This window comes from Indicator indicator, chromosome 20, assembly GCF_027791375.1.
Source record: "Indicator indicator isolate 239-I01 chromosome 20, UM_Iind_1.1, whole genome shotgun sequence".
NCBI classification, from domain to species: domain Eukaryota; kingdom Metazoa; phylum Chordata; class Aves; order Piciformes; family Indicatoridae; genus Indicator; species Indicator indicator.
The window spans coordinates 14,321,507-14,337,994 of NC_072029.1; the positions used below are offsets into that span (position 1 = coordinate 14,321,507).

The 16,488-nt window shown below is 35.0% G+C and overlaps 1 protein-coding gene across 1 annotated transcript in view; it reads right to left on the bottom strand.

Moving 5' to 3' along the window:
* Positions 1–16,488, bottom strand: part of UBE3C (ubiquitin protein ligase E3C) — a 63,541-nt gene that overhangs the window by 33,861 nt on the left and 13,192 nt on the right. Inside the window, exons 6-13 of the mRNA XM_054390018.1 lie at positions 15,111–15,268; positions 13,604–13,757; positions 12,703–12,923; positions 12,269–12,423; positions 11,884–12,071; positions 5,496–5,582; positions 4,674–4,831; positions 3,912–4,144 (exon numbers count right to left, since the gene is read on the bottom strand). Of these exons, the coding sequence (XP_054245993.1) occupies positions 3,912–4,144; positions 4,674–4,831; positions 5,496–5,582; positions 11,884–12,071; positions 12,269–12,423; positions 12,703–12,923; positions 13,604–13,757; positions 15,111–15,268 (1,354 nt within the window). The remainder of the gene's footprint in view (positions 1–3,911; positions 4,145–4,673; positions 4,832–5,495; positions 5,583–11,883; positions 12,072–12,268; positions 12,424–12,702; positions 12,924–13,603; positions 13,758–15,110; positions 15,269–16,488) is intronic.

The following is a 16,488-nucleotide window of genomic DNA, read 5'->3' on the forward strand; positions in this document are numbered from 1 at the left end:
TTCCTGTTACTGCATTAACAAGCTAAAGTATTTCCAGCTAGAAGTGCCTCAGAGGAACCGTAAGTGTCTGCTAATGATATCACCTCAGCAGACACTGAGGTGATTATCCATGTGGAAAAACAAATGCTGATATTTTTAAAGGTATGGGTCTACATCCAAAAAGAAGTACAGGCTCATTTTCTTGTCAATGAATATCTTACTACTGTTTTCAAAGCTGGCCAGAGAAGAAATAGATTACCTCATCCCGAAGTAGGTAGTAATTTATCAAATGAACTGTACCCTCTAAGTTCTTTTCTCTATTAAAACACACTCTCTAGTGTGGCTAGCTCAGCTGTTTACAGTAAACCCTGCCATATGATTGTTAAAGGATCCAACATACTAGATTCAGATCAGAAAGTAAAAATCACTCCTGAGAAAATGACTGGATAACCATTTCCAGAATAAGAATAGTTACCAAATATTCTTCTGGTGATCACCCTAAGAAGCCTAAAAAGCATCTACAGTGCTTCATATGTGTGTAGAGATATACACTGTATCACTGTAAAATGTGTTCTGTAAAAGCCCTTCACTGTATTACCTTAGTAGGCCCTTTTCCAACAGAAGGTATAAAGCATTTACCTGAAAACCCACTATGTTTAATTCTATTTTATTCACAAGGAATTAAAATGATGAAAGGTAATTATAGCATTATTATAATTACAGTCAAAAAATGACTGAATCGGTAAGTAGTTATTCATATGTTCATAACAAAATTGGGAGGCTGAGAACAACAGTTATCATGGTCAGCAGGGTCTTTGCAATTTTAGTATTTTTCTTGGACATTTCTTCAAATCCAGGAATCCTTCCATCCAAAGCAGAACCAACTTAGCCCAACACTACATAAAACATAATTAAGTGGAATTAATACAGTATTAAATTACCAGCCTATGAAGACATCACCTCTTCTACAATGAACAGCCATCTGTTTTGCAACTTAGAGCTACAGCACTTGTAAAATTAATAGGAAAAAATACAGACAAAGCTTTTCTGAAGTAATCTTGCTAAAAGACAGTCTTAATGGGCAGGTGTCAAGAGTAACAAAGAGTTTAATGGGCCTTCTAAGGAATTCTGTGTCTAGATACCACACAAAGGACCTTTTAAGATCTACTTTGCAAAGTAAGGCCTTGAATAAAGACAGAACAAAGAATACTACTAAGGGAATTGTCTGATTACACAGGAATTTTCATCACCTTGGCCTTATAAAAAAAAAAATCAGTGCAGGTTAGAGAAGTCACTGAGAATCTGTAGTTCCATTACCACTGTAAGATTTTTTTAAAAGGTTAAAAAAAAAAACCAATGTTATCCATGTGAAGGCCATGCTAATGAAGTATTTTACAAGCAGTTAGAGAATTCTTAAAAGAAGCTGAATCAAATTAGATGAGATTAGAGTTCCACCTACATAATGAATGGGTACTGAAAATCTTAACAATCTGAACTCAGGACTCCTTTGTAAAAAAATTGTAAGTCGGTGATTTACTGAAAGGAAAGACCCATTTCCTTCCCGTGATCCTGCTCTGGCAGGGATGTTGGACCTGACGATCTCTTGAGGTCCCTTCCAACCTCTGATATACTGTGATACTGTGATACCCATCCCAATAAATATCACAGTCAGTATTTCTTTTCAATAGAGCACCATGTTCAAGTAACATTCAAAACTGAAGTTCAGCAAAATTAGCAACACGTTTTTGCAGTATTAACTCAAGATAGTGAAATAATTCTTTTATTTGACAAAATTCATTTTCATGTACTCATGTACTACGGAATCTGTAACAGTTGACTACACTAATCAATATTACACTGAGCAAAAAAAAGGGGACCTCTGTCAAATAAAGACATTTTCATATTTACATCTTACCAAAGACCTCCAATCTGTTAGCAAATATGCACATAATTGTTACCATTCTCACCTGTATTTGTGTGTATAAACACAGGAATTTGTATCATCAGACACCAGTGGCATGGAAAATACGCAAAACAGGAGTGAGAAATTGAAAGAAAACCAAAAAAGAAAAAATACTAAATAAAAGCATAGATGATAGGGAAGGATTGTACCTCTCTCCCTGCAAGCAGCTTGCAAGGATTAATGTCTCATGTATTTGACAGTGTAAAGGAAGTAATAGTACTTTCTACTTAAATTTGTGATTAACTACTTGAGCTTTGTTTTAATGATTTGGAAGAAGATATTGCTGCCTGCTTACTGGCAAAACACTATTTTGAAGCCACTCTTAGTAAAACCTTAGTGCTATGTACAACAGTATTCTTGATAAGATAAACTTCAGATGGGTTGAATTTTTATCTTTAACAAAATACTTCTGAAGAAATAAACAACTTAAGTTTTGTTATTAGCTACTTCCTTTTTTGGTAGAAGTAGACTCCTCGAGATACCCTCAAGATATACATTTGCAACTCAGTTAAGAGAAGACAATTCTGGCTCCTGAAAATAGTAAGAGTACACTGAGTTTAGACAGTTGCATGTAAGTTTCATTTCTGACTGCCAAAATGCAACAGACAAAATAAAGAGAAGATATAGAAGATGGAGTAATACAAACTGAATACATAAAAATACACCAATCATGATATCTTTGTTGGAACATTAGAAATATTGGGGGTTTCACTTGTGACCTTTAAATCGAAAGTTTATTTGGCAATTTAAAGACAAGTAATTAAATTAAATTGTGCAAACATGTATTAGATCAATCCGTGCAAATTACAGATTCAGTGGTGCATTAGGACTGTATTCAATGCAATCAAAACATTATCAGTTACTCTCACTGCTATTAATGCTTACGCTCATAAGTGAAATGTGTTGTAAAATCAGGCAGAATAGGCTGGATAGAGGCTATCTTAGACTTGTAGAATGAATAAGCATTCCTTAATTAGCCCATCAGGTTAAGTGCAAGCCTTAATGGGCCTTTCCTAAAGTCTAGCATGACATCTTTCTCCAAACATGGCCAAGAAGAAAGTTCCATTAGCAATATTAATACAAGCTTAGTTGATCATTTTCATTCAATTAACTTCTTTCAATTAAATAGATAGCTTGACAAAAGCAGTGATAAAAAGACCTGAAGGGACAGCTGATGACTCGAACTGAACATTAGTGTGTGAGAGGTCGCCAGTATTAAACAGACTGTAAATCTAGCATTCAATTTGGAAAATGCATTTCTTTTGCTCCCACTTCTTTAATGAGCGATTTTAGCTGACTAGATGTGTTTGCTGCAGAATCTTCATGACAAGTCAAGCACTTCTCCCCCCCCCCTTTTTTTTTTGGACAACAGTTATATTAGGTTCCTTCCTGTCAGTGTTTTCAGCTTCTCTTAACTCACGCCTTAGGTAGGACGCCATGGATAAAATTAGCAGAAGTACATCTATAAAGAGTATACATTAAGTTTACATTTGCTGAGCTAGATTCACCATTCCATTTGTATTCCAGCAAATCCAAAAGCAGCAGTGCCAACACAGTTTAGTAGAACACCAACAAAGCCAATACACCATGGTAACAATTTAGTGAGGCCTCTAATACAGGAATACTTCAGTAAATGCATAAGCCAGTTAGAAACTCACACCTATATAATGTTAAAATGACACGCTTAAGTACTTCACTGAATGGAGTCCAACTTAAAAACCTGTATTCTGTACTGTAACTTTTTTATAAACACGATAAGCAAGAAAAATAAGAAGCAAAAAATTCTCTTAGTTATCAGAATTTAACTACTCAAATTTTAGCGAATACACCAAAAAGCAACCTTCCCAAATCGGTATCTCTTGTAACAACTGTTACAAGTGTAATTAAAAAACTCACAAACTTAATCTCACCTCTTCAGCAGAAGTCTGAAATTTTTAATTAAATATGTGCTGAAATTGACACCATTTACCTTGAACAACTGAATCCACCTTTTTTGTTCCGTCTGGATACACTGCTGCATTTCTGTATTTTTTGTTACTCCAACACTTCTAAATGCTGCAATATATTCTTCACGAATCTCTGGTTTCGTTTCTGGATAAGCCAACTTTATGATTCCTAAGCATGCATCTCGAAGGCAGCGTGATAATATTACAAGCTCTTCTAGTGTAAAAGGCATCATTGATGATTGTCTTTGACCTACAACTACATAAAACACATTTCCTTAAACAACTTTATCTTAATCTTTTTTACTAAAAAAGAACAAATATTTAATTGTATAAATTCACACATAAAATCTAAAGGTAGGGAAAGCAAGTATCACCCAAAAAGAGAATGAGTATACACTTATAAAGGCAATCAGGGTTTGTAACTGTTTGCACTCACAATTATTTTAATTATAATATTCTCTTAGTTTGCATTAGACTACATGTTCAGCGCAGAACAACTTCACTCTCTTTACTGATTGATTAAAAATTACCATGATTAAAAACTTCCACATCAGACCCTGTAAAGCTAGGGTTCCCAAATTGTAGGCCATCATTTTTTTTCTCTTTTTTCTAAAAGCAATCACCATGAAAGAGCCTGCTGAAAGCTGAGTGCCCAGGGGACTATTAGCAAGTCAGCCCAGAAAACCCTTCACCACAGATGTCAGCAAATCATTGTCCAGGGAACTCCATAGTCTTACACAACAACATTTTGCAAAGCACTCTTATTTAGTATGCTTGAAACTCACCTTCTATTGGATCACCAAAGAATTCATTATCATGAATAGAAATTAGTGAATGACTAAACAAAGAACTAAAAAGGTAGAAGAGAGGGATAATTCGACTAGAGTCTTCTAAAGACATTGGACAGCCTCTTGAAATCACTTGAAGAAGTGGCACCATAGACCTTAAAATACAAAATGGCAAATAAATGATGGTTATACTCTCAAAAGTATTAACTTCAGCTTTTAAGTATTTAGTAGTTCCTACAGCAAAATAAGGATGAGACCCTCAGTTAAATAACTATTTCCCATCCTTGCAAAATAAAGTTACTCTTTGTAAGTTCTTGTCACTATAGCATCTCAGTGTCTCAATGTAACTTTGACATTAACTACTACAGACTGCAGACACTTTCTGGTTTATGATAAAGGCATGAAGCAAAGAGTAACTAATCTGCATGTCAGCATAGAACAAATCTGTAGGTCCAATGCCTCGGTCCCTGGAAATACGTTTCTGCCACCATCAATTTTTGGATTAGTTAAAGCCTAAGAGATAAAACTCACAAAGTTGGGATGAAGCACTTGAAGATTTGGTGTTTGTTATACTGATGCTAGGAAGCACTCCAAAAACTGTAAAACATCCACCTCACTTTAAATGCAGATTTTATTTATTTACTGTCCAACTGCCAGGAGTTTGTTCAGTTTTATGAAACCATAGGAAGTAGGTAACCATTAGAGTTTTGGTTTAATCACCTTCCATAAACATTGTCATACCACTAATGGTCTCATTCTCCTCTCATTAGATATGTGCTATTTTAACAAAGGCTGTTGCAGATATGGTATCATACATACCCTGTAATCATTCGTGTAGTCATCGAAGATATCAAATACCAAAGATGCCTCAGGAATCTGGCATTAAAGGCTAAACTATAAAGAAGCCTGCAAAAGGAAGTTCAAATAAATTGTGTTTTCCAAAGTGCTGTATTCACAAACCACAATGCTTCCATAAGAACTTCTCTGTTAAGGATTTCTCAAACATTAACAATTCAGATTTCTTTTTTAAGATGGAGGTTCTATTCTATTAAAATCTGGTGAAAGCCCCAAAAGCTGAAAAACAAGCATATAAATTCTTAAATCTGAAAGTGTACCATTTTCATTAACTCTGCATCAAATCAAGTAATATAACCCCAAGATTTCAGTATTTCACAGTATTAAATGTGCGTTAATAAAAACAACATATACTCCGATTTATTTATATGAGAATTTTGTAAATTCTAATAAAGAAAAAATCACACCAACTAGTTACAAGTCACTTCTGTGTTTCTTCCAACTTAACAAACTTAGCCATTTTTGTGAAAAGTAGACTAAAATACTTAAAATTAATTTATGCTAGAAGCAACTACTGATTTAGAATTATATAGCAATTTTACTGATACATTCTGCATAACAGATCTAAAAATAGCATCAACTGAACAATGTCTATGAGGGTAGCTTCCCATACACATACACTAGGCCATCCATAGACAACAAATGGTTTATACACCTGAGTATGTGAAAATAAATGTGTTTGTTTACAAGTCAGTTATACATAGGACTGACTTTAACCATATTATTACAGACATGACTAAAGCATGATTGATTTTTTGAAGAAATGAGAAATAAAAAGCTTCATGGACTCAAAAGGTCCCTGCAGGAAGCAACATACATAACAAACACTGTATGAACAATCTGTGTGTTCCAGAAAAATCAAACAGGCTTTGACTGAACTGTCATTTTTTGGACACTGAAGAAGTGTATTCAGTGAGTTATCCCAAATGCTACTTTACTAGGTCTCCTAATTACTGTAAGAATAAATAAGGTAAAACAGATGCTCAGGTCCACATCTCCTCTCAGAGGTCAACGGCCTCATAATAACAATACTCGCTGTGATCACACATACAAGAGATAGGAGGCTGGGAAATGGGAGCAGGGAGGGTAGACTAGCTGCTGCCTGAAAGAACAGTATTTATTATGGACCATATGGATACATTAAAATTTGCCAGATGGCAAAGGAAAGGAAGCACACATTTCATTAAGGGAAAAAAAAAAAAATCAGTAAACACTTAAAAATATTTGAGAAGGGTTTAAGACATTAAAATAAAACAAAAGAATAAAACAAAAGAAAGAACACATGAAAACTTGCGCACACACACACTCACAAATACTGCCTCTGGGTCCCTGCTTACTGGGCTGCTAAAGTCCTGTAGGCTCTTTTCTGCCTTCCGTGAAGTACAGCCTCTCATGCACCCACACTGCTAGCCTCGCCTCTTCTTCAGGCTCTCAATTCACCTGCATTCACCAAAAGCCAGTGACAAAGAAACATGCAAGGATAAAGTAGCATGAGGAAGGGCAGAACCCTTCAAGTAACAGAAAGGATAAGAGTTTCACAGGTACAGGGAGTTCTGGAAACAGAACAGGGGCATGCAGAAGAAGTGTAAATGAAACATAAGCAATCTCTGGTTTGCAGTCTGACTTTGCTATCATCCATCTTATTTAAAATATTCTGAGTTTAAATACATAGATCATATCTTTTAAAAGACCTGGGAGCTTCACATATTCCAATCAAGTTGCATATTGGTGATAATTTCAAAGTTTGAGTTAAATTTGAAGCAGTGGCAACTAATGCAAGTTTAAGGTAAGTTTTATGGTAAAATTAAGTTCTGCTTTAGGAAAGTTGAATTTTTTCTTTTAAATCAACCTGAATTTGATAAATGGGAATTTTATTTCCTTCTCAAGTCACATTATTTTGGCATTTGGGTGGAAATTATACATTATCACCTGAGGAAGAGCTTATTATATGTAGCTAATTTAGAATAAGGATTTGTATTTTAATGTTTAAATATCAGAATGATAGCTTAGATGTCTTGGTTTTTGAAATGAAAAATTTTCTTAGTGACCTTCAGTTTTCAGCCTCATATTTGAAAAGAAAAGTGATTTGGCACAGTGCCGTTAGGTCTCATAGGGCTTCCGAGTGAAAACTTGTTAATTTTACAATCATCCCTGGAAATTATGTAATAGTTTTAGCAGAAATGAACAAATATTATGGGCACTGAACCTATCATAATGTAATTCATTTTTTCATTCTAGCAATATTCAGCCATAATGAAAGGGGAAAAAGGACAAACCTTAAGAGCTTATAATAATAACCTTTGTCTAAGTTTTAGCCATTTTTATTCCATATCCGTGATTCAGGCAGTCAATTTCAGCAACTGCTATATTTCATGGCCCAATTCCAGAAATGCTGAATGCATTCAACTTTCACATTTCCCTTCCCCGAAAACCTGATTAAATACAAAAATGCAAATTTGGCAAAAGATATTATCATATACCCTATTTTGTCTGTATGAAGTATCTACAGAACATAAATCAATTTCATCAATTCTAAAGTATTTTAATTGTTAAATTTGTTTTTAAATTTTAAAAAAATCCACAAACCCTCAATTCAGGAATGGCCCTGAAAAATCTTATCTCTGCAATAGTTTAAGAAATTGGTGGCACTAAAAATTTTTGGCTTCACATTGAAAAAAAAAGAAACATGAAAAGTCAAAGAAAAAAATTAAAATTTTAAAAAGCAAAGAAAAAATTTGCTAATAGTAAAATATCTTCCTCGTTCTATCATTCTGTGATTCTCAGTTGGTCTTTGGCAGAGAAAAGATGTGCTGAAACCCAGCATTTCTAGATAGAACTACATTAAAATGAGACAGTGCAAGAGAATTCTTCCTGCTAAGCTGCAGAACATGACAGAGATAGCTTATATACCCTGAAGACAAAGCATTACCAATCCATGAAGTTTAGAAATCAGTTATTGTAAAGCTTGACCACTTTTTACTTTAAAGAAATCAAATAAACAGTAGAAATCAAAAAGATTAGACTTCATGTTTGATAATGTAAATTTTTGCAATCTAACTCTGGGATTTCATTTTCAGTATCTGTACTATTCTAAAAGCAAATGAGGTTGATAAAGTTTAAACCCTGGTTTTCAACTCCCCCCACGGCATTTTCTTTAAAATCTCACTGCACCAACTTCTTTTTCATGAGATCATTATACATGGGTTTATATAATGGGATTCATTCACAGATTTTCTGTGAAGTTGAATATTCAGATGTAGCACTGTAGTTTGGGAAAATCATGTTCTTGTTAGCAGAAGAGTGGAATGCTCCTTTCAAGTGGAGAATCACACACTGTCTCAGCCATACACTATGACAGAGTTAAATTCACTCTCATGATTCCTCTGAAGTACCTATTTTAATCATATAAAATTAAATTACCTGCTCCCAAAAGTAAGTACATAACGATCACTTATTTAGAACCTTGTTTCTCTCTCTACGTATCTAATTGTCCATGAAGGCCACATGATTTATGTATACTTGCCAGAAGAGTATTTTGGGTACCTCTGGTTTTAAAAAAAGTGTCAAATTCCTCCTGTGCAATAGGACAGATTAAATGACCCATTAAGCTTAATTTAGCTGAGGCACCGCTACAAGTTAATTAGTTAAAGGCAAGATTTTCAGTCTAGGTCATAAATTGGGCCCAGCTTCCCACTGAGACCATTTAAGTTAATGAAGAGAATACACTAGAATGAGAGGAGCTCATACAGTCTGTGAAAGGTCAGGGCTGCCAGGGCAGCAGATTTTTACACTTCAGAACTGCAAGGTGTCACAGGTAGGGGACACCATACAAAGCCATCCTTAAATGAACTAAGCTGCTCTTCAGGCTGCTTCTTGTTTCTGCCTCTCTTTGTATTGGACCAACAGTGTAAAACAAAGCTTAAAAAAGAAGTAAAAACTTCTTATAAAATGTTTCTGGTTTTAAGAAAAATACAGCAGTGTGGAATCACTGAAATAGTCTGATGTAAAGCCAAAGTATCTTCTGCACACGTATGAAGACGGGCTGCTCACGTTACACCAGAGTGTGTGCTTTCAAACTATCTTCAACCACATCTTAAGATTAACAATATTATGTTAATTAAATAGGAATAATGCGCACTCACTATGAAACTGTTAAAAACCAGGATCAGCAATCACTCTGGGGTACTGACCAGATGGATGATCATGACTGAAGCCCCAGTACAAGCAGAGTGCCTATTACTATTTAATGTTAAACCATATTGATGAACCACAGTCTGTAATATTAAAATAGACCTCTAAGTATTTTGCAGAAACAGGAATTACTAGTTATTTTAAGTATAATTTTGGCGAACAAAGGTCTTATATATCTACTTAAAATGAGAACAACACTCCCAAGATTCAAGTTTTCTTTTTTAATAACTGTTCAATAATACATACCAACTTTACAGTGAAAAGATGACTCTCTGCCCCTCTGAAAACAAGTGTAATTTCCAATTACTTCATTACAAACAGGATTTTATTTTACACCTCTCATCTTCCTTACCGAACACTAGCTACCACTAGGTTTTTTTCCAGTCTTGCAACCTTTTTCTTTAATTGAGCTTAATTGCATTTTGAGCTCTTAAAATACATTTAAAATAATTTTAAATACATTATTTCTGCTCAACTATACTTTACTCAGAATGATTTTTTAATTGTCTTCCAAAACAGCACAATATTTATTACCTTTAAAGTAATCATCAAATCCTTTGAAAAACAGTCAGAAGTAATGTTTAGAATAGCTGCTTGGCAACTTAGGCCAGACCTAAAATGCATTGATAATAGGACAAAATACCTCCTGACATGATAATGCTTGGCAAATCCAACACTTGTTACTGACTTTGAAGTCAGAATTAGTAATTAAACATCTACTTTAATTTACCAAATATCTGATTGAATTAACTTCATCTTAACCATAAAAATAATTCCATTGGTTCTCTATTGCTGACAAATTTCTACTACTTTTTTTTCTAAAATTGGTACATTCAACTATTTTGGAGCTGTTCAAAAGTTGTAATTTGTAAATTTCTTTCTGTGACAGGTGTTGAGTAGAGCTTTCATTGCGCTTGAATTTGCCCAGTGTGCCACTAGCCTGTTACCACAAATAACTGCAAAGACCCAGTATGGCTGCTTAGAGGAAATAGATGCCATACCCATACAGCTGAAGTTCTGTGTGACTTCTTTATTCATTAAACACCCTTTTCCAGAGAATTCACCAGCAACTTCAAGCCAAAGCAGTGATGCATTTAAACTCAGTAATTACTATCCAAGGCAATGTACTAGGTGCAACAATAAAGTGGGCATACTAATTCAACTGCTGCTATGATCTTCAGGTCTCACATCCTGCTCTAATGCAATTAGTCTACAAAGAACTAATTACCCTAATCGAGCAATCACAGTTTCACTGACATCTTACTTCCTCTAGCAGCTATAAACACCACCGGGCTAAGATAGCACCTAATTAGTTTTCTGTATCACTGTTTACAATGCAGTTTGAATTGATGATGTTTACAACATTCTCTAAATACTTACTTTACTACCAGCAAGTACATACTTACTCAAAAGTCTGTTTGCACCAGAACATTGTTAATACTTTTGGATCTTAGTCTGATAATAAAAACATCAAAAATCTTCTCCCATTGTTACTGATATTTGTAGTTTTCAGTCCTTGTAAAAGAATGTTGTACAAACGAATAAATCTTTGATCTCCATCTCAGGAGTTAAAGACTTCCCAAACAACAGTGGTTTTCAATAGTTAGGAATGGTTTTCATTTGCAGCAAGTGGGATTCTGGCTGTATATTAAAGACCCCTTATGCTGGTGGTTTCAGCACTCAGCAAGCCAGAGAGACTGTCAAATCCACATTACTGAAACATTTAAAAACAAGCTAGACAAACTTCTGCTAGAATGACACAACAGTGCCTCTGAGCAAGGTGATGGATAAATCACTTTCAAGAATGCTTGCAATCCCTATTAGTGGGTGGTTTTCACAAGCATTACCTGTTTCATAATATTCTGTCATCACATTGAAGACTAACCTATTTGCCACTCACTAAGCAAATCAAGATGTTACACTTTGGATCCAGCAATTACTACAGAGAAAGCATGATCAACAAGAAGTAAAAAATGAAACAGAACAAATCCACCCTTCGGTTTGCCTGGAATTATTATTTAAATTCTGAAATTCTTATTTATTTCAGCTGAGTCTAAAAGAAAACACAGAACAATCCCCAGAGGGTATTTAAAACAAATCTTATCTAATAAAACCGACTTCAGATGTACTACATTTCAACATCACTATTATTCATACTTGCCTGACTTTTGGCACCATCATTCGGTGCTGTACCATCAGTGTGTGGCAGATTGATGCCATCAGGGTAAAGACTTCTTCACTAGCTGAATCTCTCCAAACCATATTCAGCAGAGTGTTTGTCTGTTGTTTTGTATCCAGTTTCTTCAGACACTCCTCAGTTATGTACTGAACTGATATTCTCCCATCACCCTGCAAACAAATTAAAGAAAAATTTGCTTTAAGTCTTTTTAGTAATCAAGTATTGTAAAATTCATAATACTTAAGAAATAAGCATGCTCCCTTCTATACATATCTAGAAAAATACCAGACTTAGGACGATCATGGTTTTGCCTCTATTTGCTGCAGCTATAATACAAATTCATTTAAATAAATTCTACACTACTTACTGGTGTAGTTGTCATTTTACTGATCTCTTCATCCTCATCTTCAGAATCACTGTTTGCATCTTGGCAATTTGTACCAGCAGTAGACACAGGCAGCTGAGACAGAAAAATCTGGAGTACCCTTAAATACACAAGAAGACCTTCCTCTGAAAGGGATCCTGTAACACATATATTGAAACAGAACATCATTAGCCACATCATATTGCACTAGAAAATGTACTTTACCAGAAATACTTGAACAAGTACATTATGCCAAATCTTCCCAAATTAAGTGCAATTTTTACTGAAAAGGGGAAGAACAGCTAATAAAAAAGATCTCTCCAATATTTTTATTCACAAACTGTCCTTTCTGCTTGGCAACAAACCACACTGTGAAAATATGTAACATATTAACTGGAATATGAAAAAATAATACGTTAACCATTCAGCTTTCTCACCTAAATATGTTTCTCCAACTGTTAACACAAAGTAAAAAAGCCATGGGGCTTGATCACTTCTTCTTGAACATCCACTTTCTGCTAATAATAGTGCATTCAGAAAGAGTTCATAAGTGAAAATGGTCTGCACATCAGCAAGCGCTGGAATGATGAAATGGAATATCTGATCTGTAAAAGGTGCTGCCAGAAACTCCTCTGTGAAGGCTGCAAAAACCTGCTGCCTGAAACGAAGAAAAATTGTCTTTGTAGAAAACACAAGTAAAATTTCCCACAACTATACCCACAGAGCAATAGATCAATTTGCAAGTTTGAGCATGATCTGAAGAAGCCTGCAGAATGCTCTCCATTTTATCCTTGACACTTTTAACAAACTCATAGAAAATTGTTCTGAAGTTAAATTTGTTGTTCATAATCTTGAAATAAAAAAATAATTTTAAAAGCACAATTAGTCTCCTCCCCCAACACTACTTCATCACAAAACACTATCACGTGATACTGTGTGACTTTTCTTCCATCTTTCTACCTACCTGATTCTTTCTGCTTGCAAGCTATGATTTAGTAATTTCTCTCCATAAACCTCAGATCCTCTGTCAAACTTTTTAAATCCAAAATTTTTTTCATCTGCCCTTAACTGCTTTTCTGCTCATCTAAGTTCTCCCACACCTGTGTTCCTACACATCATGGTATCTGCTATTGTCTGTGCTATTTATTGTAGCGTTCAGCATTTTATTGCCTTTTTCTTAAACACACCTGAAACTACATTGTTTCATCAACATACAGTATTATCAAAAAAATCATTAATATTGCAAATAAATCAGCAAACTTCACTGAAAGAACAGCTAGACAACAACAAACTGCACACTCTGACAATGAGCACAGAAATATCTATTTTTAACTTTACCTTGCACCTTCTGGACAGGAGCTATATGTAAAGTGCAATGGCTTCAGAACATTCTCCAGGAGTATTTTTGCAATAGGGACTCGAGAAACATCAGAATACTCAATACTTGAGGGAAGCTTATTGTTAATTAACAAATAAAGCGACTTGTAATAGCCTGCAAATGAGAAATACCACTTTAAAATACAGCATTATTTTTCTTCTTTTTCATATAAAACAACTTACATACTTAACCGTAACTTGAAAAATACCTAACAATCATTGCATGAAGCTTTACTGAGGCAGACATTTTACAACAGTCCAAGTTACACTCACATAACTAATGGGATATACCAAGAACCTCCTTGGAAACATCACTTTATACAGTCATAGATCAATAGCTTCATTTAGAGTCAGTTTGATCTTCAAATACCCATGATAAAGTGAATAATTTAATTGTTTTAAACAATGATCCCTGAAAAAGATGTTCTTTTCTCCTCTGAGTGCCTCTAGTCATGCTTGACAGGTGTCCTTCCACCATTTCAGAAATTGTTCCTTTTCCCCTCTACTCCAAAGCACAACTGCATCATACAGGTAAAAGTCCTGTTGGCAGAGCATCTTGATTCTATGAACACTTTGCCTAAGCAGGCTGAAGAATACCACTACTGTTTCCAAAACAGGGATCTCTCAGACAATAATACATCACCACCCAAGCCATAAAGATATTTTTGTCTTGCTGAAGTACAAATGGAATCCTGTGATTTTATGCTTCTTAAACTAACCTCCTCTTGCTCAGTTAATTCCTAAACTAAGACAAGTTCCACAACTACAGGAACCACTCTAAATGCATAAATAGTGTCATGCCACTGAGGGGTCCCATCTAAAACCTTTTATCAGTGACTAGCTAACTTGATATACAATGCTACAAATGGAAGTCATCATAAAGGAATAACTGAGCCTTGCAAACTCAAGCTACAATGCCAATTTTTTTTTCTTCGTTCCCAGGGTGATGTTTTTTTGCTGATGTTGGTACAAAGGAAACAAAAGCTCAGTCACCTTGCTAAAATGCCTCTAGTATTAGCAGGATGAACAGGTAATGCCAATTTATGATAATAATCACCATCAGCATTTATAGAGAACAGCACTGCAACATCACATCCAACTTTTACACAATTAAAGCTTAGTTCTGCCTTGCTGTGTGTGCATGAGTGTGTGAGCATATGTAAACAGCAACTAGAATAAAGCTTTTGTTAGGTAGTAGCCACCTACCCTCAAAATTTGTGGTAAAAGTCTGTATAATTAACTTGGTAGAATATTCAATTTATAAAAAGATTTCCAAAGAAATCAAACAGTAACTTCTCAAGCAGTGATCTCTACAAGCAAAATCTCTATCTAATGTATAGGCTACTGTACATAGCACTTAATTCATTACATTTGTGGTAAAGGCAAAATGTGATTAAACAAAACAGTCTTCAGGTATCACACATTCTGTTCCACTATTTCCCAGAACTTCTAGTTCCTAGCTGCTCACCTTTATGAATCATGTAGTGCAAAATTTCTTCAATTAACGATGTCACATAGCTGACATCTTGTAAAACAGGCAAATATGTATTCTCAGATGAAAATACCTCAAGCATTCTCATAGGAAGTGCAACATTCAGACTGTCATCATTGCAATTTTGCAGTAGCCTATAAATGAAAATTATTTAATGAGATATTGCTCTTATTTCACCACCAGCATATACACACTGATTTAAAAATAGAACTGAAAAAACCCTTTCACATTCACCTTAAAATAACTTATTTATACTTGGTTTCCAAATTTTCTCAGTAATTTAGCTACATCTTTTTGTTGGTATCTTTGTAATAATAATTCCTAGGTTTAGGGTTTCTATGAATATGGCACTCTCTTCAAATCCTACTAAATTCTTACTTACAATGACACTAAAGTTTGGAAGTCTACTGCATAAACTGGAAGGGAATCAAATAATACATTATGTTCCAGCATGTATTACCACCCAGACTAAAAATTAAGCCATGAAAGCCCCAGACCAACATGGGCTGGGAACTAACACTGTGTAACATCATGTTATGTATAACTAAAACAATGTCATTGATTACAGCCTGAAAATAAAACTGTTCTGATCCTTTTAGCAAGTTGCTCATGAAACAACTATCAGTAACCACAGAAAAGGTCAAGATTAAGGGCCTGTTTAGAATTAGAATTCATTAGTATGAGATGTACATAGGAATAGCTGCCCTAGCGACTTTCCTTCCCATCCCAGTCATTCAGGGAAATCATAGAAAGGTTTGGGTTGGAAGGGACCTCCAGAGGTCATCTAGTCCAACTCTTCTGCAGGGAGCAGGGACCTATTAGCAAAATGATTTTAACACCATAGCTAAGACATTTCACTGAACAGAAAAACAAAGATACTCTGACAACAAGACCTATTTTTGCAGATGTAGCTGAAATCAAGCTACTATTTTTTGCTACAATATTACATAGTCAACTTCTTTACCATGCCATCAAAAGCTACAGCTGCTTATGAATCTGAACTTATCCCCAAGGACACACTTTTTTGACTACCTGTCCCGTTGCTTGCTTTCCAGGCTTTTGCAGAACATTAAAGCAATTCAAAAAACAAGCGTAGACACTCATCATCATGCTGGCAAAGTGAAGTTAAAAGCTTCTTCCTTCACCCTCCTTACATGTATAGGCAAGGACAGCCCTTTCACTCCTTTTGTTTTCCCATATCCCCAGGACAGGAAGGGACAGTGGAAATACTGTAAGTTGCATTTGGAAAACTGTAATTTCAACTGCAGTGAAAATATCCAATTTGATCCAGCACCCCACAACTGTGTTCCACTGTACATGCACTTAGAAGCCCACCACTCAAGTCTTCTTTAGT